Source organism: Fusarium venenatum, assembly GCF_020744135.1.
Source record: "Fusarium venenatum strain MPI-CAGE-CH-0201 chromosome Unknown EDB82scaffold_1, whole genome shotgun sequence".
NCBI classification, from domain to species: domain Eukaryota; kingdom Fungi; phylum Ascomycota; class Sordariomycetes; order Hypocreales; family Nectriaceae; genus Fusarium; species Fusarium venenatum.
Window position 1 is genome coordinate 3,595,395 of NW_027072129.1, and position 24,929 is coordinate 3,620,323.

Sequence of the window (24,929 nt, forward strand, 5' to 3'; positions counted from 1 at the left end):
TCATACATCCAGGCGACAAATTCTGGAATAATTGATCGTTCGGTCTGGAAAACGGCAGTTGTCCACGTACTGTCCAGCTGGCCTCCACGGTCGCCTATCTGGCCGTCTATGATGCTTTCTCTTCCTGGCGCTTGTTTTACCTAAAGTACTTGAATTGCTGTGAGCTGGCAAAGTACACATCTGGCTTACCAAAACTGGCGTTCATACATGTACACAAGAGTCAGGATCCGGCGCCTGTTCATCCACTTGTCGTAACAGCGCTTCTCAAAACCAAGACCTGCAGAAGAGTCAAGACATGCAAATTCTCTCCACTTGGCTGCCTTCAGAGCTGTCAGATGCGTTCACTGACTCCGGCTCAGGGGCACTGACAGCCATTCCTCAATGGTGTATGGCAATGAAACCAGACAAAAGGGTCTTTAAGCGTTGAAGGCGTTGATGTGGCTTTGCCGCGCGCAATCTAACGACTCCCGTGCAACGTGTTGAGCTAGCCTTGTCTCGGTCTGAAGCGTGCTGTTCTTGTTGTGAGCGTTTGTCTTATGGGTAATAGGTCTTGGAAAGGAGATAGGTAGTCATTACTGGTTCCTGAGGCTTTAACTGACATCTTGAACATGTCAGCTTCAACATCTACAGTTTACTTTAACTAAAAAGGAACACCTTCGCCTTGCTGCCTACTTGGTAGCCCACACGATTCTTTAATATATTCTCTCCCATTACAGCCATTATTCTTCTCCTTTTTACAGCCGTTATGCCATCCAACGACTCACATTGCAGTAGTCAAAACCGGTACGGGTAGATCGCCCGTCCGCTCTTAGGGGTCCAACCCAACCCATCTATCACCGCCTCTCTCCTCAGCACTAACAAAGTCCCGCTGCACCTAACTAATGCAGGTACCGTTGTTCACTTGGGGTCACCTCACTTCTTGATTCATGGCCTTGTCCTAGCCAAAGTGGCATTGCGGCTGAGCAAGCCCGGCATGTCATAAGTGAGTGGTGTTGGGTATTGGAGTCTACCAATCCAAGAATTGGATATCGTCTAGTCGTGCACGAGTGTCGATGAGTATTTTATTCTTTTTCACAAAACTATTCCCTCCACTGATTGGACTAATGTCACTGCTGCATTCGTGTTTGGGTCGTGTTTTATACCCTCCCCACATCATTTCGCTTCTCTCAATAACTCTTGTGCCATGCAGCTCACCGCATATAATAGTGTATGCAACTCCATGAAGCGATATGCAAGGTAAAATGAAGACGAGCGAAACCGTGCCACCCCTAGTTAGCTTCCTCAGAGGCCTGCACAATTTTTCTTCGTTGGTCCCTAACATTTTTAGTACGCCAGTCAAAGCAAAGTTGGCTATTCCTTGGTTGGATTGATTGGATAAGTAAGCAAAGTTCGATAAGACACGAATAGGTAGTGAACAATGGTTTTTAGAACAATAGGGATAGACTCTTTCGTGGCTGGCGATGGCCTCTGCTTTTTCCAGAATTGATTCATGTTGGCCTGTGTTGGCTTTGAATCTATTCCATTCTCTTTGATAAAGGACTCGTGATGCTGACTTGACTTGACTTTGCCCCATTCAACATTCCCGCAGTTGTCCTTTTCACCCCTCAACCTCTCTACTTAACTTCTTCCATCTCCCCATCGACAACACCCCGAAACTATTACAACTTCAAAAGCCTGGCACGTTACAATGTTCAACCCTGGTTCAACGGGGTTTTCGCCTCCTCAAGCAGTAGCCTTGCTGGTGAGCCCAACCGTCTCTCATGAGACTCTACATACTAACTCATTCTCAAGGTTGTCTACTGCCTCATCTATGTAATCCCTCTCTACTTTTCAGCAGCAACCAGGCCTTCGCCTACACGGTCTAGGGATGCTCCCGAGGCTATTCGCGCACGCATCTTTGCCGTGTCGCTCTCAACGGCTCTTTGCTCTCTCATAACGCTGTATCTGCTCTCATCCCATGGCGCTATAGCTGTTCACGAGCCATTGCATTTTATGGGCTACTGGCCTCCCGGGCTCATCGATACTGCTCGTGCTCTGTGGCTCACAGCTTTGCTTTTCGCTGGCCCTCTGTACGAGTCTCTCGTCATCGACGGGACTGCTCGCCAATGGCTTCGCCTCGAACCTCTGAGAGATCTCTGGACTGACTGGCCCACCTGGAGAAACATGGTAGCGGTACGTGCACTTTGAAACAATTTGATCTCGCTATAAAGATTCCTTTCATGTTTTCCCCTGTCAATCCCCTCGTCTATTGATCTCCACAGAGCCTCCTTCTCACACCGCTTGTCAAATCCATGTAATACTAATGATTTCATCAGGGACCCATCACCGAAGAATGTCTTTTCCGTTCCGCAGGTGTTCCCTTGCTTTTGCGTTCTGGAGCTAGTCTCACTGGCACTATTTTCATGTCGCCGCTCATCTTTGGTCTGGCTCATCTTCATCACTTTTACGAGTTCCGCATCACGCACCCTCGAACTCCTCTGCCTGTCGCCATTGCACGGTCTCTTCTCCAGCTCTCGTATACTTCGCTATTTGGAGCATACGCCACCTTTTTGTTCCTACGAACTGGCAGCTTGCTGGCCGTCGTGCTCGTGCACACTTTCTGTAATTGCATGGGCCTCCCACGCCTTTGGGGCCAGCTTGACCCGTACTGGCTACCAGAAGGTGACCCTGCGGCCGTCTCGTCTAGGAAGATCTGGACTGCGATTTATTACGTACTCCTTGTAGGTGGTTTGATTGCTTGGTGGCAGAACTTGTACTCGTTAACCGAGACACCCATGGCTTTGGCCAAGTTCTAATATTGTTTGTTTGTTTGGTTAATTCATGTATTATATCGTACGTGGAGAATTTATGATATATCGCATGAAAAAATGAAACATGGTTTCTCACAGACCACGCTTTGGTCCCGTCCTACAAACTGGCTAATTGCTTCGGAGATCAGGGTGGCTCAACCTCACGTCTGTGCGTGGATGGGGCTTCGAAAATCCCATGTAGACCAAACATTGACGTGACTGAGATCTTCCGTTCCATCAAGCGAGGATTTCTAGGCATTCGTCTAAGAAAGTCAATGAGTAGAGCTTTTTTTTTTTCTTTCTCCCCAATGGCAGTTATGGAGTCGGAATCTGGAAGCTGGGCAGAGAGCCAGGCATCGAGAAGTCATCACTATCACTACCTCTCGTTCCTCGTCGCTGCCGAATAGTTCCTCGATCCCTAATTTCTGCGTCGCCGCGTGCTTCTTCTTGAGGGTCCCGGCTAGCATCCCTCCCCTTTGATCGTCCGATGGGCACGCTTCCTTCGGCCAGGCCGTCATCCGGGCCTCTTGTGTTCTTCTTTCTCGGCCATAGACTTGGGAGAGCAATCTCTTGGAATCGGGGCTCAACCGCCCGTTCGTCAAACCAACGATGAAGTCTTGACTCAATTAATTGGGCAATCTTGGGCACGTCCTGCAGTCGGGAACGACTGCCCAGAAGACTTCGAATAGAAAAGTCCAACCTGTAGTCGTCCAGAAAGTTGAAAATCATCCTGGTAGGTGTTGACTGAGAGGGGTTGCTAGGGATAAAAGATATCGAAAGAGTACCACTGAACCTGACCACCGAAACGGCCAATGCAACAGGTAGTACGGCAGAGAGCTTCTTCGGATAGTTAAGTAAGAGTTTCGTCTCCACAGCCAGGGTGAGCATGTCGCTGAGATCGACGTCCATCCGCGCTTGGAGCCGTGTGCCATCTCTTGCTGCCTTATCCGGGTCGAACTTCTTTCCATGGCCAAGGCTCACTCCATCTTCATCCACAGGGATGATTCTACAATTGCTCAGAATCGGGAAGTCTTCTCCAAGACTCAGCTCCGTGACCCTGATCTCATCGATAAAGTCTGGTCTCGATCCCCCATTCAGAGCTTTACTCAGCGAGTCAAGAATAGCATCGTCGTGCTGTGCATCACTACGGAACTGGGCAATGGTTTGCCCAATGAGAACGTTAAACCAATCGAGACTCTCGGGCTGATGGCTATCAACATTGTAGTATGTCTTGCTGAGGATGGATCCAATGGTGAGTGCTGGAGGGTTCCTGAGGACAGTAGACTTCTTGCGATTAAGCTCCCTGTCCTGGCGGTTTCCGGGACTTCGGAGACTCAACAAGGAACGCTTGTGAGCGAGCGTCCGTGAACGTCTCTCGGTAGCCCGTAATGAAGCCGTGACATCTGGTGAGGGGGGGTCTCCAAAGATGAAGAATTTTATGAAGGCAGCCAGCACCAGGACTACCGACAGTTGTCCCACGATAAGACCCTGGGTGAAAGATAGACTATTCGAGATAATATGTCAGATCTGGGTAACGGCTTTGATGAATCAGTATTTTTTTGTGGTGTTTACTTACGTTGGTTCTGTCGGTTGGGGACAAGTATCACCAGCCATGATTGCAGGTTGCTGATGGAACTGCCACCTAAAAGATTTTGCTCTTCTCTGTGATGTCCAATTCTTTAATCTCGAGTTGTCAAGTCGAAAGCTAGCAGCATGTCGACATTTTTAGCCGATTTTACCAATTGATGTCACCGAACATGGTAGCTTTATCATGATGAGGGCAAGTGGTTAGAAGTGGGTCCGTTGACGGAGCTGTAGCTTAGCCTTTGTGTTATGTAATCATATTTGACGTCCATCTCAGAGGTGTCCTCCCTGGGGAGGTAGGTGATAGGTAGGTGAGAATAGTAATCATCAAAGAGAACACCAGTGAAGCGCGGAGTCAAGTACTGTCATTTCTTTTCATCAACTTCACTTCCTGCTGAGCTTATATTCCAAGTACCGTTTAATTACAGCCAAAGGATAATCGATTACGCGGCCTCGGCGAGCCGCCTCAGCCATCATCATGGACGTCGCCCAAGCAGTCTCGGGGTACATCAATAAGGTGGTCGCGACGAGCGATACGTCGTCCGCCAAGATGAAAATCCTCTTGCTCGATAGAGAAACTGTCTCTATTGTCTCAACTGCGGTCACACAGTCAGCTCTCCTCAACCACGAGGTCTATCTTATCGACCGCCTAGACAATACATCTCGTGAGAAGATGCGACACTTGCGATGTCTATCTTTCGTGCGTCCATCACCTGAATCGATCCAGTTACTCATAGACGAGTTAAGGGACCCCAAGTATGGCGAGTACCATCTTTACTTTACAAATGTCGTGAAGAAGTCGTCTTTGGAACGATTGGCCGAGGCAGACGATCATGAGGTAGTCAAATTGGTGCAGGAGCATTTTGCCGACTATACAGTCATCAACCCGGACCTCTTCTCTTTCGGCTTCTCTCTTCCACAACAACGCATATGGGCCGGAAGTCCAGATACATGGAACCCAGACTCACTGCAGCGGTGCTCCGAAGGCCTTGTCGCTGTATTGCTCTCGCTCAAGAAGAAGCCTTTGATCAGGTACCAGAAGACGAGTCCGCTAGCAAAAAAGCTAGCAACAGAGGTCCGATATCTCATGACACAAGAAGACTCACTATTCGATTTTCGAAAGGTCGATACGCCTCCCATTTTGCTCGTGCTGGATCGTCGCGAGGATCCAGTGACACCGCTACTCACTCAATGGACGTACCAGGCTATGGTTCATCACCTCTTAGGCATCCAGAACGGTCGTGTAGACCTCAGCGATGTCCCTGACATCAGCCCAGAGCAGAAGGAAATTGTTCTATCACAGGATCAGGACCCTTTCTTCAAGAAGAACATGTTCCTAAATTTCGGCGATCTTGGAGGCAACATTAAGGAATACGTTGGACAATTCCAGTCCAAAACAAAGAATAATGAAAACATCGAGTCAATATCCGACATGAAGCGGTTTATAGAGGAATATCCAGAATTCCGAAAACTCTCTGGCAACGTTAGCAAGCATGTTACCCTGGTGTCAGAGCTCAGCAGACGTGTGGCGGCCGATAATCTGCTCGAAGTCAGTGAACTAGAACAAAGCTTGGCTTGTAATGACAACCACGGAACCGATGTCAAGGTATGGTTGCTGTCACATGAAGCTTGATCCATATTAACCCGATCAACAGAATATTCAGCGACTTATCCAGTCACCAAACGTTACATCAGAGAGCAAAGTAGGCCTTGTCGCTTTGTATGCCCTCCGTTACCACAAGCATCCATCTAATGCCTTGGCCATGCTTACGGATCTTCTTGTCGCTGCTGGAAATGTATCACCACGGGACGCAGATATGATTGGCAAGGTGACGGCGTACCACACATCTCTTCAGGCGTCACAATCTCAAGGTGGAATCTCAGAGATCTTCGAATCGGCAGGCATTTTTTCGGCCACTTCAAACCGCTTCAAAGGCCTCAAGGGCGTGGAAAACGTTTACACACAGCACAGTCCTCTTCTTGAAACTACTTTGCAGAACTTGATCAAGGGTCGACTCCGGGATCAACAATATCCCTTCGTTGAGGGTGGTGGCGCTACCAAGGACAAGCCGCAGGACATCATCGTATTCATCGCTGGCGGTGCAACTTATGAGGAGGCCAAGATGATTGCAGAACTAAATGCATCGAGCCCAGGCGTACGGGTTGTTCTAGGTGGCACCACGATTCACAACTCGGCGACGTTCTTAGAAGAGGTGAATGATGCTGTCAGTTCATGGCCTGAGAGCCGTGGTAGGAGGTAAAGGGTTCATCTGGATAAGAAACGTATTTTATTGTAGCGTGTATCTTTTAAGCCATCTTAGATCAAATGACACCAGATCTTAATCGCCATTTGTTTAGTGACACTGAACAGTAGTTTACCAAGTGCCCTCCGTATCTGGATTTGCAATACTTTGAAAGTGTACAAATTAAAGTCAGCTCACATCCTTTTTATTTTAAGTAATCTGTTCTTTGTAAGGGACAAACTATTTCACAGAGTCATGATCTCATCTGACTATAAATCCATGATGGGATCGGATCGGGATATAAGTGTGTGAATCTTAACTTCTGATTGGACAGGCATGGCCCATCAATTTAGCGCAACTATTGTTCTTTCTGGGGTTCAGTACCTTGAAATTCAAACATTGGTCATCATAAAAGGCAAATTTTAACAACTTCAACAACATGAGATGCGCGCATTACTGAGACCCAGGACAGCCGTCTTACGGCATCAATGGTCAATCCCAAGGCGAAGGTGTCTTGCGACTGTCTCCAGTGACACAAAGTAAGCCAAGCCGACTCCACGGATTTTATTTTGATATGGCTGCCCGTCGCTAACACCCCCACCACAGGCCTTATGATGTCGTGGTGATCGGAGGCGGTCATGCTGGCGCCGAGGCATGTGCTGCTGCGGCGAGAGCTGGAGCACGAACGGCTCTGATTACTCCAAAGATGGACAACCTCGGAACATGTTCCTGTAATCCGAGCTTCGGTGGTATTGGCAAAGGCACAATTATTCGAGAAATCGATGCGCTTGATGGGTTGGCCGGCCGGATCATCGACAAGTCTGGTGTACAGTTTCATGTTTTAAATCGACGAAAGGGCGCAGCTGTTTGGGTATGTCATCTCAACTCGAGGGTTGGTAGATGTTGATGGCTGACAGGTACACGACAGGGTCCAAGGGCGCAAATCGATCGCGATCTCTACAAGAAGCATATGAGGGCCGAGCTCACTTCGTATCCGAACCTATCAATTGTACTCGACAGCGTATCCGACATCGTTCTCACACCTCAGGATCTGACGGACGGCGCTTCGAGTCGCATTTCTGGAGTACGTCTCGAGTCGGGCCAGATCCTCCCAACAAGCAAAGTCATTATAACAACTGGAACATTCCTCGGTGGTGAAATTCACATTGGTCTTAATGCGTATCCTGCCGGTCGACTTGGTGAGGCAGCGACCTTTGGGTTGAGCAAATCACTGCGCGATGCGGGCTTTCAACTGGGCCGACTCAAGACAGGCACACCCCCTCGAATCGACCGAGCGAGCATAAACTACGACATTCTGGAAAGACAATACGGCGATGACCCACCGTCACCATTCAGTTACCTCAACGACACAGTGGCAGTGCAAGAACAGCTCACTTGCAGTGTGACGTATACAAACGAGAAGACTCACGATATTGTGCGTGATAACCTTGACAAGACGATCCACATCCGGGAGACAGTCAGAGGCCCGCGCTACTGCCCCTCGTTGGAATCCAAGATCATTCGGTTTGCCGACAAGACTCGACACATCGTGTGGCTTGAGCCGGAGGGTTTTGACAGCCAAGTCATCTACCCAAACGGCCTGTCTATGACCATTCCTGCTGAAGCGCAGGAGGAGGTCTTGCGCTCAATCCCAGGCCTTGAAAACTCGAAAATGCTTCAGGCCGGATACGGTGTCGAATATGACTACATTGACCCACGAGGCCTGAAATCAACATTGGAGACAAAGGCCATTAGCGGTTTATACCTGGCAGGCCAAATCAATGGCACAACAGGATATGAGGAGGCAGCCGGCCAAGGTGTTCTCGCAGGAATTAACGCAGGTCGCTCAGCTCGAGGTCTGCCAGGGGTTTCTCTTACACGGGGTGATGGATATATCGGTATCATGGTGGATGACCTTATCACCAAAGGCGTCACAGAGCCTTACCGAATGTTTACGTCTCGTAGTGAATTCCGTATGGCTGCACGTGCTGACAATGCTGATTTCCGACTAACGTCCAAGGGCCACGAATGGGGAGTTATATCCGACAAGCGCTGGAACAGTTATCGCGATGAGCGACAGCAGATAGACGACCTTACAAAGGCCTTGCAGTCGGTGTCTTTGAGTCCAAACCAATGGATTGAGAAGGGATTCCATTTAAAGCGTAACTCAACTCGTCGGGATGGCATCGATATGCTCCGGCTCTCAAGCACAACCACACGTATCGAGCTCGAGCAGCTTGCATCAGTCGTGCCGAGCATTATGGACTTTTCGCTAAAGATACGAAACCGTGTCGCCATCGAGGCCTTTTACGCTCCGTATGTCAAGATCGCTGAGGCGGAACGAAAACGGTTCACCAACGATGAGCGCGTACGCATCCCTATTGACCTCGATTATGATGAAATTCCTGGTCTTGCCTTGTCGGAGAAGGAAGCCCTCAGGGCAGCCAAGCCGGAGAACCTTGCACAGGCAAGGCGTGTCGAAGGTGTCACTCCATCAGGTAGCTTGCGTCTACTTGCATACGTCCGACGCAAGCCCATGCGTGAGGTATTGGGGGAGACAACAGAGGTTCCATAGAGCCAAGGGGTGGTGCATATATGCAGAAGATGCTAATTAAGCCGCACATAACGAGATTCAATGTACGATAATCAGGAACGATGCATAGATTTGGCGTTTTCATATGGGACAATGGGGGATTATAAATAGGGCCTTGAAAAGTATATAGCATATGTAAGTGTCATAATCACGCTTCTCCAAAAAAGTTCCAGGCGGAGATTCCGGACACATGCGATTTAGAATTTGTCTTGGGCTCGTTTTGAACAAAGGGGTATACATAACATATCAAGCTCAAGGTTGCGGGCCGTCACTAGTGACCTTTTGACTTCTTTGTTTCTCTTTTCTTGGTGTTTCATTTGACCTCACTAGCTCCGCGTTTGAATCTGAGTCAAACTTGGCTAACAAAGGTACCCGTTGCACTCGTGCCTTCTCATCGTCTGCCACTTTACTAAACTGTACAGAAACCATAATTCTATGGCTTTTTTGGCGTCTGCTTATTGAGAATTTTAACGGCGTCCTTTGTGTAGATGTAGCTTGCTCCGCTCCAGATGGTGGTGGCAGAGACAACATATCTGGACAACCATGTTAGTAGTGATACCCAAAGGATTTTGAAGGAATTGAACTTACTGCATGATTGTTAAAGTAGTGGTCAAGTCTGCGGTCATAATAGGTGCAGCTGTGGTGACCCCAACAAGAGCAAGCTGCAGGAAAGTGTTGTACTTGCTAATAGTAGTGGGACGTACTTCAGCTGAAGGGAGTGAAAAGTCCCAGTATCGAGCAAATGTCTTTGGTGGTGGTAGGGAGATCCAGCGGTAGTAGATTGCAGAGATGGCAAGACCAACATCACGACCGAGGATAATGGTAGCGCACCAGACTTTTTGAACATGTTAGCTGCGCTGTTCACGATGGGCTAGAATGGGGGAGGCAAAACGCACGAGGCAAAGCACCCTTGGCAGCAAGACAGATGGTCAAGATGGTCATGAGCATCTTGTCAGCCATGGGGTCAATTACTGTGCCCACGACAGTCTTGCTGTCCCAGCGTCGCGCGATCCATCCATCGAGTAAGTCGGTGATGCCTGCGTATGCAAAGAGGCCAACCGCCCACGCATGCTGGTCGTGTAGAACAAGATATCCAATGACAGGGGCTGCAGCGAGACGCGTAAAGGTCAGGATATTTGGTACCGTGTATATATCTTCGTGCAACACTTCGGCGGGTCGTGAGGGCGTAACACCTTGTGTTGTCGGGGGATGCGTTCTGGACAAGGCCACGTCAGTCAATCGCAGTAAATTGAAGTTCTCGGTCGCGTACTCACCCAACACCTTTCTCATCCTGCTGCTTTTGATTGCTTTTATTATCTTGCCATGAATGCGATTTTGTGAAGAAGAGGCTTTGTAATTTTGCTGGTGCCGTGTGCCTCGGCGCAAACCTCACAGCAGCACACCTTGTCGCTGCCCGGCAAGCCAACCTCGCGGATATACTCATATCTTCGCTTAGCTTGACTTGGATGTTTTTGTTTTCAAAAATTGGGCGCTGCCCAGACGCTCAATCGGTCGAATTCGCCCACAATGATATCTTGTTGGCCCAGGTATCCGATGATGGAGTCGTGCTAAGGTTTGTCGAAAGCGATAAGACCTGATAAAGATGCCAGCCCCGCCTGGTTGAATATGGATATCACACCCCACACTATGGTGATGACTGAATATACTACAATACTTGGCACCTGCGGATCATGCATGATCTGTTTCTCGTTTGGCGTGTTGATCTCATCTTATTTTCATTTTTGGCATTGATCTTCTACGAAACGAACTGTTTGATTTGCCCGGTCAGAATCAACGACACGGTGCTTTACCCATTTTGGTTCGAGATAGAAACGGTACAGGCGAGTGGTCGGCCAGTCACAGTAAATAAATATAATTCTAAAGAATTTGACATTTCATTGTATTAAACTAGCAATAAAACTCCTATAATGAGTAAAGCAGCTACTGCCGGTATTTCCAGACAGTAAACAGTCTTTTTCAAAACTCAGGATTGTTAACTTGGGGGGGGAAACATTCAGTAACCGCCAGGATGGTGATGGTGATAATTGTTGTTGTGGGGGGGTGGCGGGGCGTAGACATTTTGGTGCTCAACACCAAAACCTTGAGGTTGGTGGGCATTAGGGAGTGCGGGGGCATTAGGGATTGCGGGGTCATAATGTGCCTGGATGTACTGGGGGTAGACGGAGTAGGGATAGGCGGCATATGTGAACTGATCACGTGGCGGCATTATGGCCTGCCGTGAGTGCCAGAGTTGTCTCTCCTCGTCTGAAGTCAGCTCTTCATGTACCGGTGTACGGAAACTCTGTGAATTGATGAGTTCCTCTCGAATACAGTGTTTCCGAAGTATGGGGTGCTGGGAAGGTCTCAGAAGACGTCCTGATCTGACATCTTCAACAGTATAGTAGCTAACGAGGTGGTGGAGGATGCCGTTGTACGTGATGGTAATAGTCTTCTTGAGAAGACTATTGGGCTTGAAATCGTAGGAGTCAATGAGTGACCCTACCAGATCCCGGTCGTCGTCCCCAAGCTCACCAGCACCAAAACCAGCAACGGTACTGGCACCGCCACCAAATCCAGGGCCAGCATCAAATCCAGGGTCGGCAACAAATCCAGGGCCAGCACCGAATCCAGGGCCAGGGCCAGCAGAGCCATTCGGCATGTTGGAGAAACTTGTGGCCCGTGATCGTTGATTGTAAGCCTTGGTAACCCCAGTCTGCGGCTTCTTGTCCCTCTTCATAGCCTGCTTCTTCTTTCCTGGTGGAAAGGGTTGGTTCATTTCCCGGTACACCAGGAAATTTTGCAAGATTCGGCTTGGGCTCCAATTGACACCGTCAGTCCAGCGCTTGATCCCGGAGGCGTGTTCTTCGTAGACGAATACTGATCCGCTTGTGATCAGTTGCTGGCGTTCCCGGTCGTGTGGTCGTCGAGCCACATGCTGAAGGTTACCAGACAAGCAGGCTTCGAAGACCAGGAGAGCATCGACGGTGTTTTTGATGAAACCTGTATAGGTTGCATCGAGTGGCGCGTTTGACATTGTTGATCGCGTATGAGTTTGGAGTTGATGGTTGGTGGTTGGTGGTTGGTGGTTGGTGGTTGGTGGTTGGTGGTTGGTGGTTGGTGGTTGGTGGTTGATGATGTTTTTTGAGTTGAAGTTCAGAGTTGAAGTTCAGAGTGTTTGAGTTGATGATCAAGATATCTTTCTGTGTGAGTTTGATCGAACCCAGTTTCGGGGGCCAAGCTTCTTTTATATAATAATTTCTTGTTCCCAACAAAAATTAATTTTTGTTCCTGGTGTTATAGTTGCGATGCCGCCGAAGTTTTTCTCCGCATCGGCCTTGGCTATCTGGTGGTTGCCTCCTGATAATTGCGTTGCTGTGCCAGAGAATGATTAAACTTGCGCAATATTCGTGGTTATGACTGGTTTGCCACGCGGGCTTTGCAATTTTCGTATAGTTATGACGACCGTACGGGCCGAGCAATAAGCACAATGTGACGAGGCGTAGCCCCTACCTGCTTGTTGAGCAAGATTATTTACCAGCTGATCAATTATCTTGCTTTATAGTTATGGCCGAATTGCTGCGTTGGTATTCGATTGATACCAGAAGGTTCAAGAAGCAGAGTTTGATAAGGCGTAGTCAGGCACTAGGTGGGTTGACCGTTGAACACTTATGACTGTGCTGTCACCCCAACACGTCAGAACTGAGGTGATATTCTTTCTGGTCCGCCAGGGAGTGTAAGTTTAAGTTTGACCGCAAAAGGCGTTGAGTGTGTTGATTGATACAAGTTGATTAGCTTGTACTGAAGTTGATTGACCAATATATTGACAAAGATAGCTTGTTGTTGAAGTTTAGTTGGAATGGTGGAATGAAGAAACAACAATATAGCAGAACAACAACAACAAGAAGAAGAAGAAGAAGGAGCAAGTTATGGTACAATGAATTAGATGGAGATGTGATGAACAAGCAAGTGTAAGTGGATGTGGATGGCCTGGATATAATGTACTTGCCCAAAGCGAATCGAACTTTGGTGGACTAAACAGGATTGGCCAGACTAAGCTACATAAATTTGGAGACAGTACCTGGTTGCTGAAGGCCCCTAGGTCAAGCTGAGAAAAGCCAGATCGGATACGTACACTGCCAATGCATACCTAGGTACCTAGACGCAGACGGGAACCAGCAAAAGCCTGACCCTGGGATACGCACGCACGGTAGGGGTGGGGTAGTGTAGGGGGTGAAAAGAGGGAGAGAAATCTTTGGCCCATGGAGTTTAGTGTTCGTGAAGAATAATAAACCATGTATCCGTGACGGTCCATGTTGGATTTGGACTGGGATTGAGACTACATGCTACCTTGCCTTACCTTGCCCTGCCCTACCTTGCCTTGCCTTACGCTTCGCTTCGCCTACAATACCTGACCTTGCCTAGTCTAGCACTATGTAGACGACTGTATTATACCTACGTATGTACTGTTTCGGTAAGTGTCTCTCAAATTTCCCAACTCCACACACCTCCTCTCCTCTCTCCAGTCTGGAGATGGAAAAGAAGGGGATGGGGAAGCACGTCCCATAAGATGACGGCGGTGGCAGTGGCTGAATTGGATGGGTCTTTACGGCCGAGAGGAGAAGCGACAGAAGAGGAGAAGAGGGGGGAAGACACGAAAAGAAGAAAAGGGCCTACTTGTCAAAGATCAAATACAAAAAAGTTTGATAGATTGTATCAAACGATATCGTTCGTCCACAGGTACCAGAGATTCGGTTCACTCTAGAAGAATTCAATCTCCCTTGATAAAAGGTTTGGGCGAATCATTGTATTGATTTTCCTCCTTCAATTAAAAGAAGCTCTTTACCGTCTGAATTTTAAAAACTGAACCCTGTCTGTCCCTTAACTAGATCTGCCCAGTCTCCAAACTGTCGGGAGCTGGCGAAAACTTACAACCCACCTCGTTTTGTTGCAGTAAGTAGTGTGTAGCAGGTAGTACTGCAATTCCTCTATTAATTAAAGATTACAAAACAAATCCATCACATCCACAATACCACCAGTTGAATACGGATGGGATAGAACAGATCGTGCCGCGCCCCTCTCTCTCTCTCTCTCTTTCTTTCTCTCTCGCACGTTCCTCACTCTGCCGGGGAGATTGACCTTCTTTTATTATAAACACGCCTGGGGAGGACTGTAGACACACCCTCCCATCCCAAATACAATTCTCATGCATGAGTGACGCACTACCTATGCTCTTTTTCTTTCTCAAAAATATGCCATGACAGTTATGATTGTCGTCTATCTCGATAAGAGGGCATGTACGTATGTGATGTGTCTGATTTCCGTACGAATTATTCGGAACAATGCCTTTCTTCGGAACTATCTAACAACTGCCGAAAGTTGAGCTGATACAATGCCTCAGATTGGATGCCTCTTTTCATCTCTTTTGTTTCTGACAGGTAGGAGATATCTATTCAGTAGCCCCTCCTTTTCTTAATGTGATGATATTGGATGCTCTGGCTATTCACCAGACGGAGAAAAGGCAAAAGCACCGCAGCCACCTTCATTGGCATTTTCAACAATCACAGGTCGCATTCAATGGGCTTCCTTCTGCAACTTGGCCGGCTCTTCTTTTTTTGTTTTGGGCCGGGGGTCCTGAACGCCACGAACCCACCTACATTCCTAACAGGGTACGCCTGTGGTAATGCCGCCCCTCGCCGTGGGTTATGGGCGCATCTTGATGGATTCAAAGAACAGAAATTCAGTAGCATGGGCAATGTACATACTCAACGATGATGATGGTGATAATAATAATAATAATAATAACTATGCGTTGCGTTGCGTTGCGTTGCGCTGCGCAGCGCTGCGTCGCAAGCCTGTCCACCATGAGAGGAGCGTCGTAAAAACCTGTCACGGCTCTCCCATCCCGACTGCATGTCCTCTTAACCATCTTGGGTATGGCGCGGGACCTTCTGGGTATGGCCATGGCTTCTTTCGAGTCCCAGTCCCCAGGGCAAGTGCGGGCAAAGTGGTCAGCTAGGTAGTGAACTAACAGACACCCATGATCCATCCATTAACAAAGGAGAAACCCTTCCCCCGTCCGGAACCCCGGAGACGGCCGAGACTTCCGACGCCGGCCCCCCAAGCGCCCGACGGCATCACTTTCTCGGGTTAGTATCCAACTACCACCTCACTAAAGATAATACCTACACATGTCCATACTGTCCCAGCACTACAGCTTTACATCCCTGAGGTTGATGCAACAAGTACCTTTGCTTAGTACCCAAGGCAGGCCGCGGGCACCGTATTGCTATCATGACCTGTTTAGGACATTCGTAAAGCACGTATCTAGAGAAGACGAAATGGAGAGAAACGAGGGAGAAGAGAGCACGATCCATACAATCCGTATACTGATGTTTGTATGTCAGATCCAAAAAAAGACAAAAGGGAACTCCGGTGCGGGGAATCGAACCCCGCTCGCCGCGGACTTTACTAAGTGAAAACGCGGTATGCTAACCGATACACCACACCGGATTGCGATTTGATGAAAGACGGTAAACATAGTCATGCTGATGAGTGATTGTAGTCATTTTTGCTAGCGTTAGATCTGAAGTGGACCTGGTCTACATCAAGTTCCTCTATAAGCTCTACTTCTTGCTGGCCTTCTATAGACTTGATAGAATACTCGCTATTCTCTTCCTTATACCGTGGTGCTAGCAGTATAACCGCCTTCCCATATTCCCTAAATAGGCTTATCTGTTTATCTAATAGTCACGTCGAGTGCAAGCACACACTATAGGCATGATATAAATGATCAACCTAAGGGGTAACGGGAAATAATCCCAGCTTTGTGAAACAAAACAAATGAATTAAATGTACGGCCTAAAGAGTATAAACTGACTGTCCGATTTTATCTCTTGTACCTTGAGCAGCTTACCTTTCATGCCTACCCTGAGTGACTTACATGCATGGGTCGTCGTCTATGTGGCTAGGTTAGTAGGTTGGTTGTGTCTGATAGGAAAGGTTACGTCGAAACTACAGGGTATGGAAGTAATGATGTGGAAAATATATTAAATTTGTCACAGAGGACTGTAATTTCATGCCTGGGTTAGGCATAAGACGTGTAGTCTTAATTTAAAGGGGAAAAAAATGAAAATCAGTTATTAGTTGTTACGGCATTAAATCCAACTGCCCATCGTGTCAGTTTCCAATCGTTTGTCTGACAAACAAGCAAACACCCCTTCAAATATGTCCAAACCTTAGTGAAGATCATTTAAGGGTCTCCCGTCTTACACGACTTCCGGGGTGCTTACTGTAAATGCATCAAAGATACTGTATGTATCTATCTACGCTCTATCTCGACCCTTTTGTACAAATGATACCAAACGCAATTACGGCACAAAGTACACGTTCCCATCGCTTGCTATTCCATGTTTTACTATGCCCATGCAGTGCAGTAAATTATCTAGTCTAGTGACCTGCAGAATTGATCTAAAATAAAAAAGCCAAGATCAACAAGCAAATGTCAGTGCCAACTAAATAAAGGAAGGGGTGTTGAGCAAAAGGTCCCCCCCCTCCTCTTTCGATTTCTCCATTATTACAAGCTTGGACTTGAAGCCCAAGCCCACCCCAGTCTTGCATCTAAAAACGGCCATACGATGTAATTACCTATTGCAGGACCAGGAGCTTTGTTGGAACATGCCGTCCGTCGTCGTAGCGCAGTCAGTGTACAGTAGTTCATCACTGGCAGCAGCCCCCGGTGGTGTAATTAGTTTAGTCGCATCCATCCAGGTCTTAGTCCCGCCCGTTATTCTCCTCGATCTTGTCACTTGTCTACTAGTAGTTACTCTCCAAGTGAAGTTGGTGGTACGCTCCGTTCGTTGATCCTTGCCTTTAGGTCCTGTTCTTGTCTTGATGGGCTCGTCTCATGTCGCCTCGCCTCGCCCTTAGCTCCAACTTGCGGTACCTCATCCTGCCGCGCGTCAATTGAGTTCAGCGGTACTGTACGGACGTATCCTTGTCTCGGATTGACGGCTACGGATATCATGGCATGTCACATACCCTTAGGGTTAGAAATGGCACGGTACAGAGTATTGTGCGCTCGATGCTGCTGACTTGGGTTCAGTATATGCGCCCAGGATAATTGATGAATTTGACTTCACAAACAGTATCGTAATGAATATGGAGTGTGGTTGTGATATTATCTCCCCGGACCGACAGCCCAGCTCAGCCCAGTTTATTAAGGCACTTGTTGATCAGGTCCCTGGCTACCATAGCTAGGTGGGTAGGGATGTAACTATGCCATGGATGCCCTGCCCTGCCTTTCCCTGCATTTCGGGCAGAGCCTTACTGTGCTGTGTAATGTACCCTGCGAGAAACCGCAACCGTTGATAAAACAAGTCGACATGGTACCCGTACCACCTATTGGAATACCTAGTGTGGTATGGATATCATATCAAAAGGGAAAGAAAGGGACGGGAAAAAAATTAATGATGATGAAAACGAACATGGTCAAGGTCAAGGTCCAGGTCATGGATATGGATATAGCACTCAGCGCGACCTCCGGCATTGGCTTTCGTGCCTGTCTTTCGTGGGGCTTGATGCTGTTAGCCCCCTCCACCCGTTCCTTCTTCTAGGTACCTTTTTCAGCATGATGATTCGATGATGCACTTGCCGTTCTGCAGGCCATCTCTTGCCTTGTCCCGTAATTGGACAGATGTTCCTTCTCTCTGGGATGCCACACTCCATCCCTGTTCACGTCGCTTCGCTTCCATCCTTCCCTTCCCTTCCTATTCTCATTCCCTTGTCCGTGTCGTCTTGTTTGAGACAACTGAAGCGTGCAAAAAAGTGGGAGAGCCGAACAAGGCGTCACTTCAGCTTCCCATTGGGTGGGATTCTCCAATTGGCTTTTGTAATCGTGTGTCATAGCCAACACAGTCAGCCCGTCAAGTACCGAGCTACAGCGTATTTGCATTGCAAACAGAACCCCAAACCCCCAAACCACCCCCCCTGTTCACGTCCGGCTTTTGAAGGCCCTGAAAATGGATATCAATTTACCGTCTTTCTTCTATGGATACCTGACCTGACTGACCTGACCCGACCCGACCTGGTCATTGTCACTGTCACTGCCACTGCCACTGTCACTCACTATAACGTAGTTCAACTCAAACCTGGTATTGAACTGCATCCATGCATCGCATCCCATCTTTATCCCATCAACACCGATGCCACTATCTTCAGATTACGTATCTTTCGATCTTCTGCAATACCACTTGCATGGTATCCGCAGCCATGACTGTATCATCATCGCTTATGAACCATTCACGTTTTCCCAAATCATTCCGAAACTTGGATCGCTGCCATGAGATGCAGATGTACAGAGGCTAGTCGGCAACAATCACACACATAATAGCAATAACGCATCAAGCCAGCATCATGATTCCATACACAAAGACAGGGCTATCGCCAACAACTGCCGTTCTCAGCATTGTCGTCTTCTTTCTCATTTCGACCCTCTTCTAACCCCCAGAAATGCCTGCACGTGCGCGCAATGTAACAACGCGCCCTCCGCCGTTACTTACTCCTGCATACTGTAAAACCATGGCTCTTCGCCCTCGCGGTAGCGTCGTCCTGGTTGTTGCATTGGAATTGGGACTGTGCCCTCCAACACCATCTCCATGTCTACGTCCGTGTTCTCAAGCTGATCTTTGTGCTGTTGCTGCTGCTGCTCCTTCTGTTCCGGTTGCTTCTGTTTCTGGACGTCAACTTGTTGACTCGTATCGCGTCCCTTGCCCGGCTGCCTCGATGTCTTCCCCGCCTGCACTGATGACCGTGCCTGTGCCTGTGACTCTGTTTCTGTCTCTGTCTCTGTTTCTGCTGCCGCCTTGACCTTGGTACTGGCGCTAGTACACTCATTCAAGTCGGTGGAGACAGTGCTACTGTTTTTACGATTGCCAACTCGCACTACAACACCGCTCTCCCAATTCCGACAGCTCATCTTGGGCTGTCCTGTCGCTCGGTCCTTGACAATGCGGCCCCTGTTTAGTACGCAAACGTCAGCATTATACTCATATGATCGTCGCCGTTTTGTGCCAGTGCTTTCTTAAAACATCCTCAACAGGCAGCTAATTGCGCACTACAGGTGAGCAACCGCACCATCGCAGCGACCGTTGATGCTCGCTTCTTGCCTTGTTGTCTCAAGTCTCCCCATGTCTTACAGAAAAGAGGGGGCACGACAGGGGTAGTTCCCAGACAGTGGTAGGATTTGGGGTCTTACTCACCATGCGCTCTCTGACAGATTTGCACTGCCGACGTAGACCCAGCCCAGAGACATATTTGCCGCTTTCGGGTTCCCTTGGGTACTAGCCGACCCCTGGTCGCGTCCCCACGGCTCCGATCGCGTTTGCGGACGCGTTTGCAATTGACTTTGGTTTTGACTTCCCGCTTCCGTCTGTGATACCAAGATCATCTTGCTGTGCATCAGAAGCCCATGCCTGGTGTTAACACAGTCCCGCACGAGCTCAGTGGGGAAGGTTGGCGCGCGCCACCATTTGGACTGGACACAGATGGTGCCCGCAGCCTGCATCAGCGCCCTCAGAGGTTAGCGTTGACTAAGTCATTTCGTTTGGTCTGGGTTTTTCTTCTTTTTTTTCACATGTGAGGATTCCCCAGTTATTCGAGATCTGCAATGACGGACACTCCAACCTGGCACACTTACATTACGACCACCTCGACTCCTGGTTACTGTCTCGTTCGTCGGAAAATATATTCGGAAACGGTCCTTTAGCTTGTCGTGCCATGGGTTCGACGCCTTGTTTTTTCCTGCTGCGCCCGCTCGGCCTATTCTCGACTTGTATTCGGCCAGGCCATCGTCTCCTGCGAATCGTCACTCATCAGACCACATTACCGCAATTTAGGGCAATGTATGGGGTAGAACTGCCATAGGGGTTGGGGTGCACAGTATCTGTATCGTCTTACCTCGACATGCATTGTAGATTGCGCCTACTAGGTCGTAGTTGAGAGATCCAAGAGAGGCACACTGGAGTAACGGTTCACATATGGTTAGATTCAATGTTCTCTGGACTAGCCTGCGGCTTTGATGGCACCCACAACAAAATCGACCTCGATTGGGTCGTCAGTGGCTAGTCCAAGGGAAGCCACGCTGGTGCCCAGCCCACTGTATCCTAAACGACGTGAGCCATGGTTGCATGAAAATCATCGAATATGCACGTTCACTAACCTATTCGCTTCAGTTCGTCTCCTTGGTGTCCGCCTGGGCTAGAATTCGGTATCAGCACATTGATTCGCACATGCGGGGTCCGAACATGATCATCATCAGGTCATGATCCAATGTTCCAAGTCCTGGTGGGCTTACATGGTGTACACGAAGCCAAGGTGCTTCGTTTGCGAGAAGTCGTAGTTTGTTAGACTGCTCACCATGGACTCGCCAACGCCAGTTGCCGACAAGAATCGGCCGAGCTCGGTGCTGAATGAGGTTGGCCGATGAGTTGCGGACCCCTCTAGTCGAGGGAGATCAATCAGAAAGACCATCTATGCAATTCATTAGCGATTCCTCGTCTCCAACGCCATCCAAAGCGCCTCGATTTCGACAACCAACGTTCTCCATGACGCCAGTCTCCCCCCAATCATAGGGGACCAGATTGGCTGTCGGGACCACAACTCGAAGATAGTCGGGGTACTTTAGCAGCTGGAGCTTGGAATGCATCGCCCCAGGCCCATTCATTGCCGGAAAGACGAACTTGATGCCTGGTGGCGCATTGGATCGCATTTCTGATTTCTGTGGCAGGCTTCGTCAGCCTACGGGGTTTGCCCAATTCGAGGGGTTTAGTGAGGGGATAGCCCGAACGAGTCGGGTTCGATGATTGACACACACCTGGGCCTCGCTGTCGGCAAACGCCAGAAGGAGCAGCTTGGTCTTTCTCAAATTCAACTTGGATATGAGCCATTCATCGTCCCATTGATACGAACTTAGGAGAGCAAGCTCCAGTTTGTCCTTCTGAAAGACCTCCTCGATCTTGATGTCTTCTGACGTTCGAGGGTACCCATACGCCCATGTCCGTTTGATGGCGCCCTTGGGGTAAGGCAACAAGCTCGCCGGCAAAGAAGCAGCTACGGTCCGGGGGGGTTCGACACTTGGCGTCATTCTCTTTGGCGGCGGGACTTCTGCAACATCTCCATCTGTAGGTGAGCGACGCCGCTTGGCTAACCTCTGCAGCCTGTCCTCTTCCATCTTCTTGCGATCGAGCGAAAGCAAACCGAGGCCAGCCCCGCTCGAACCATCCCCATTCCGGCAGGATGTCGAGGTCGAGGCGCACGGGATCTGCGAACTTTGCTCGTCTTGGAGCTCTTGTTCCTGAAGTGAAAGGGCAATGGCATAACGCAACGCCTCGTCTTCGTCCATATCACTCCCCACTTCGAAGGGATCTTGGCGAGACCCAGCCATTTTTTGTGTTTTTGGCCGCAGCGGTTTTCAGGGCAAGATTCCGGCAAGATCGACTGAGTTTCGGGCGGGCGACGGTTATGAAAGTGATGCTTTTTCTAATCTGAAAGGTTCACGATTTAGCAAGCACCTTGTTTTTTTGATGTCGTTAAGTTGAGACCAGGCGTCTTAAGTCAGTTATCCCTGTCGATAATCCCTGCTTCTAAGAGAAACACAACGCGGGGTCACGTGGGACCGTGTTAGAGTTCAAGTCTGATCCTCTTTAGCGGCGCGCGTACCTACCCCAATCAGTGAATATGAGGACCAGAGAATACCAGCCACCGAACGACAAGTATTCATCCTGTAATGTTTCCTCGGGCCATCCATATCCAGTGAAGTTATCTCTTTCTAATCTAGCGGCCTATTCACGGTCTAATGAGCCGAGAAGAGAGAATGACGTCTGTTAAAAGCCATGGCTTTTTCGAATTCGTTCCGGGAGTGACTTGCATGCAAGCAACGCCATCAGGCTTGGAAGTACCTGTACACTGCAACGGTGGCACAGGAATGAGTTTCCCCGCGGAGGACAAGGGCGTGTGCGCTGGGATATCTCAGCTGAGATGCTTGCCACTTTGAAATAAGGCCCGATGCAGTTTCTCGGACATTTACAGCGCCTGGTGATAGTTGTCCCCCAGTAAGAAAAATTCGAACAGCAAGAGGCACAATACGTTATCACAAGACCTCTGTGGTTCTCAACAAGAAGATAACAGATTAGACCTTATATTTCATTATATTCACGTGTTGTGGCATTTCCCAAACTTGGACGTGAAACCAATATACCAAGGTAATGCACAACCATAACGACTTTGTAAGTTTATGGTGACCTGGCTTGCTTACTACTTCTACTTCTGTCTCTTATGCATCCAACGACTTCTTTTTCTGGGATCCCGAGGGCTCGGCCTGTAGAGGGATGGGAAATAGTTAGACAAATTTCTGGCAATACACTTTCGATCATTATAAAGGAAAGCCAACAGTACAGAAGTGAGAAAGCTGTAGATAATATAAGTATGCATTATAGGAAGGCATTGGTTGTGTAAAGTATGTATGGTTATTCTTGCTGACTTCTTTCGCAACTATCGTGTAAAGATTATCGTAGCTACAACCATCATCGTTGAGTCCGTTACATTAATGACAGCCTGTACCCAACAGAGCATCCCGCCACTATATTTAAAAGGTGTTCCTCATTTATCTACTTGTGTACTGTAAATGAGAGTATCGTATCATATTCGGGTTACAACCAAGATGCAATTCACTCTCGTGTATTTGAAAGGTACAGGGTAGTCATCATGCCAGATCTCCGACGTTTTCCCGCTATACCTCAATCAAGCTTAACATTCGTCACTCACACTATTTCAGCATATAACACAACCGAAACCCTTAGCTTCCGGAGTGACGGACCGTCGCTCTCTGGGAGGCATGATAATCGACTCTTGACATGCGCGAGTTCATGGACTATGTCCACAGCGCTTTTTACGAAGCTACAGGATGGAATCGTGACAACTCATACGCAGCACTAAATGTGACGAGTGATGGTGAGACCCTAGTATCGACTCGAGCTCTGACTTGTGTACTGATGATATAATGTGTAGCGCTTCTAAACTTCCAGACCCCTTTAGGATTACGACTCACACTGTCCTCCCTTGCGAGTACCAATTTTGCGACATCGTACCAGCTCGGTTCAGTGGGAATTGTTGATGGATCCATCTCATACCTGTTCTCATCAGTCCCGCTTCGACTCCTCTTGACACCGCAGTCGGAAACTGTCAATTTACCAGAGCTTTTACGCTCATATAAACCACTCGCCGAACTCCCTCACCGAACGAACCCGTTCCTCCAGACGTCCAAGGACAAGCCGGAATCGTCTCTTCTGTACGGTCGACTCTACCTACCCCAATCCCTACTCGAAGCTCTGGTCGTTAAGCGATTGTCGCCCGCGCTCCAAGTCCAACTCAGTGCTGTTTCTGCACAGCACCTTAAGAACGGTGGCACAGTACTGGGATTGGCACAATATGACGTGGGCAAGTACGCGCTCGAAGGTTTGGCGTCCTCAGATGGAGGACTGCTCGGCTTCAGGGGTGTATATAATTTCGGCGGTGATGCTGAGAAGCCGGAAGACCAAGCCCCTGCAGACAGTGATAGGGAGAGAGTCTACGGGCGGTTTAGCACTGGTGGAGAAATCTATTACGGCACGCTGAATAAGTCAGGAGGAATCAGCGTTGGAACACGATTCGCGACGTTACCCACGCACAAGGGGACACCCTTATCCGCGACATTGACCTTGAACCCCCTGATGGGTAATATCAGTGCAAGTTATGCCGTAGTGGCTGGCAGGCATTGCAGTCTTGCCACTAGGATGGAGTTCAACGCATTCAGTTACGAAAGCACTTGGGCTATCGGCATGGAGCTCTGGCGGAAGCCATTCACACGCCTAGTTGTTGACGACGAACCAAAGGTTGATGACAAAGTGGTTGTCGACGATAATCCGGAAGAGAAACGACCAAAGGAGCGCAGCTTCCAAGCCAAGCTGGAATGGCGACTGGATGATCCTGAACCAGTTGCTGTCAAGCCATTGTTGCCTCCTACTCCGCCCCCGAAAGAAGAGACCGAACCAGAAAAGCCCGGAGAGGAGAGATATGCTGGAGTGCTCAAAACCCGGATGGACCAAAACATGCGAATAGGGGTGCTGTGGGAAGGGCGGGCCAAATCACTCCTGTTCAGCTTGGGTAGTAGCATCGACCTGAGGAAGCTTGACAAGCCTTTCCGGACGCTTGGACTGGAAATACAGTTTTCATCATAAGGCCGTGGTGTGAAACCATGCCACGCTTTGCGGATGGGTACACAGCAGGATGTTGCTACTGCAGTCGGGCCGTAGGATCGTGGTAGGCATATGCCATCTGGCAGGGCTATGGTAGCTCATGCATGTGATGCAGCATGATGGACATGAAAACTCACGGAGTATGCCAAACGGGAATAGCGATAGGGAGGACGGTTAGCGGCTGGCTTGTGGGGACACTGATTGGAACTTCAATTGTTTAATACTGCTAAGGTTAATCTGTACGATCATGGAAGCATATCATAGGCGTTAAGGGTTGAAGCATTGGCTCGGGGCGAGTTTATAGATTTGGAATTGATGATGAGAGTTGCTACACACTTCTGTACCTACCGCATCAAACAGGTATTTATTTCTCTGAGAGCATCTTTCGTAATATTGGTTTCCTCAAAATGACCCTGATATCAAAGGTGCATTA

At 48.7% G+C, this 24,929-nt stretch overlaps 8 protein-coding genes and 1 non-coding gene across 9 annotated transcripts; 3 read left to right on the forward strand and 6 right to left on the reverse strand.

Moving 5' to 3' along the window:
* Positions 1–728: 728 nt before the first annotated feature.
* On the reverse strand, positions 729–1,813 carry EDB82DRAFT_485507 (uncharacterized protein). Its single transcript, XM_065608238.1, has one exon. It carries the CDS (start codon positions 1,571–1,573, stop codon positions 1,007–1,009), a length of 567 nt encoding a protein of 188 aa, XP_065465467.1. The 5' UTR covers positions 1,574–1,813; the 3' UTR covers positions 729–1,006.
* EDB82DRAFT_36383 (uncharacterized protein) lies at positions 1,488–2,950 on the forward strand. Its single transcript, XM_025731182.2, has 3 exons — positions 1,488–1,741; positions 1,792–2,172; positions 2,316–2,950. Exons 1-3 carry the CDS (start codon positions 1,688–1,690, stop codon positions 2,793–2,795), a joined length of 915 nt encoding a protein of 304 aa, XP_025590232.1. The 5' UTR covers positions 1,488–1,687; the 3' UTR covers positions 2,796–2,950.
* Positions 2,772–4,640, reverse strand: EDB82DRAFT_36386 (uncharacterized protein). The gene is made up of 2 exons (XM_025731181.2): positions 4,366–4,640; positions 2,772–4,293 (listed from the first exon to the last, which is right to left on the reverse strand). Exons 1-2 carry the CDS (start codon positions 4,401–4,403, stop codon positions 3,105–3,107), a joined length of 1,227 nt encoding a protein of 408 aa, XP_025590231.1. The 5' UTR covers positions 4,404–4,640; the 3' UTR covers positions 2,772–3,104.
* A 211-nt stretch (positions 4,641–4,851) lies between these two features.
* EDB82DRAFT_425435 (glucose inhibited division protein A-domain-containing protein) lies at positions 4,852–9,191 on the forward strand (the record flags this gene model as incomplete). The annotated part of the gene is made up of 5 exons (XM_025731179.2): positions 4,852–5,922; positions 6,029–6,623; positions 7,089–7,155; positions 7,223–7,487; positions 7,545–9,191. The coding sequence occupies 5 exons, from the start codon at positions 4,852–4,854 to the stop codon at positions 9,189–9,191; spliced, it is 3,645 nt and encodes a 1,214-aa protein (XP_025590229.2).
* Positions 9,192–9,545: 354 nt separating this feature from the next.
* Positions 9,546–10,638, reverse strand: EDB82DRAFT_36401 (CDP-alcohol phosphatidyltransferase-domain-containing protein). Its single transcript, XM_065607564.1, has 4 exons — positions 10,480–10,638; positions 10,106–10,425; positions 9,798–10,044; positions 9,546–9,742 (listed from the first exon to the last, which is right to left on the reverse strand). The coding sequence occupies exons 1-4, from the start codon at positions 10,497–10,499 to the stop codon at positions 9,643–9,645; spliced, it is 687 nt and encodes a 228-aa protein (XP_065465468.1). The 5' UTR covers positions 10,500–10,638; the 3' UTR covers positions 9,546–9,642.
* Positions 10,639–11,066: 428 nt separating this feature from the next.
* EDB82DRAFT_36444 (Gti1/Pac2 family-domain-containing protein) lies at positions 11,067–12,620 on the reverse strand. The gene has a single exon (XM_025731176.2). The coding sequence runs from the start codon at positions 12,241–12,243 to the stop codon at positions 11,224–11,226; it is 1,020 nt and encodes a 339-aa protein (XP_025590227.1). The 5' UTR covers positions 12,244–12,620; the 3' UTR covers positions 11,067–11,223.
* A 3,016-nt stretch (positions 12,621–15,636) lies between these two features.
* EDB82DRAFT_t64 lies at positions 15,637–15,719 on the reverse strand. Its single transcript has one exon. It is a non-coding gene; the product is annotated as a tRNA-Glu (tRNA).
* A 1,742-nt stretch (positions 15,720–17,461) lies between these two features.
* On the reverse strand, positions 17,462–21,648 carry EDB82DRAFT_470706 (tyrosyl-DNA phosphodiesterase-domain-containing protein; the record flags this gene model as incomplete). Its single annotated transcript, XM_065607951.1, has 12 exons — positions 17,462–17,606; positions 17,693–17,817; positions 18,277–18,415; positions 18,767–19,222; positions 19,466–19,764; positions 19,903–20,060; positions 20,163–20,223; positions 20,295–20,368; positions 20,425–20,462; positions 20,560–20,735; positions 20,803–20,982; positions 21,079–21,648. 12 exons carry the CDS (start codon positions 21,646–21,648, stop codon positions 17,462–17,464), a joined length of 2,421 nt encoding a protein of 806 aa, XP_065465469.1.
* A 1,468-nt stretch (positions 21,649–23,116) lies between these two features.
* On the forward strand, positions 23,117–24,478 carry EDB82DRAFT_422255 (uncharacterized protein; the record flags this gene model as incomplete). Its single annotated transcript, XM_025731174.2, has 2 exons — positions 23,117–23,213; positions 23,271–24,478. The coding sequence occupies 2 exons, from the start codon at positions 23,117–23,119 to the stop codon at positions 24,476–24,478; spliced, it is 1,305 nt and encodes a 434-aa protein (XP_025590225.2).
* Between the last annotated feature and the right edge of the window lie 451 nt (positions 24,479–24,929).

Bases quoted from the DNA above. Each gene is read 5' to 3' on its own strand.
- EDB82DRAFT_485507 (XM_065608238.1), bottom strand. From the start codon at position 1,573: ATGGGGCAAAGTCAAGTCAAGTCAGCATCACGAGTCCTTTATCAAAGA.
- EDB82DRAFT_36383 (XM_025731182.2), top strand. From the start codon at position 1,688: ATGTTCAACCCTGGTTCAACGGGGTTTTCGCCTCCTCAAGCAGTAGCC. The intron at 1,742-1,791 runs GTGAGCCCAACC...CTCATTCTCAAG, and splicing joins CTCAAGCAGTAGCCTTGCTG to GTTGTCTACTGCCTCATCTA. The intron at 2,173-2,315 runs GTACGTGCACTT...TGATTTCATCAG, and splicing joins CCTGGAGAAACATGGTAGCG to GGACCCATCACCGAAGAATG.
- EDB82DRAFT_36386 (XM_025731181.2), bottom strand. From the start codon at position 4,403: ATGGCTGGTGATACTTGTCCCCAACCGACAGAACCAAC. The intron at 4,294-4,365 runs GTAAGTAAACAC...TATCTCGAATAG, and splicing joins CCCCAACCGACAGAACCAAC to TCTATCTTTCACCCAGGGTC.
- EDB82DRAFT_36401 (XM_065607564.1), bottom strand. From the start codon at position 10,499: ATGAGAAAGGTGTTGGGTGA. The intron at 10,426-10,479 runs GTACGCGACCGA...GGCCTTGTCCAG, and splicing joins ATGAGAAAGGTGTTGGGTGA to AACGCATCCCCCGACAACAC. The intron at 10,045-10,105 runs GTGCGTTTTGCC...ATGTTCAAAAAG, and splicing joins TGCCAAGGGTGCTTTGCCTC to TCTGGTGCGCTACCATTATC.
- EDB82DRAFT_36444 (XM_025731176.2), bottom strand. From the start codon at position 12,243: ATGTCAAACGCGCCACTCGATGCAACCTATACAGGTTTCATCAAAAAC.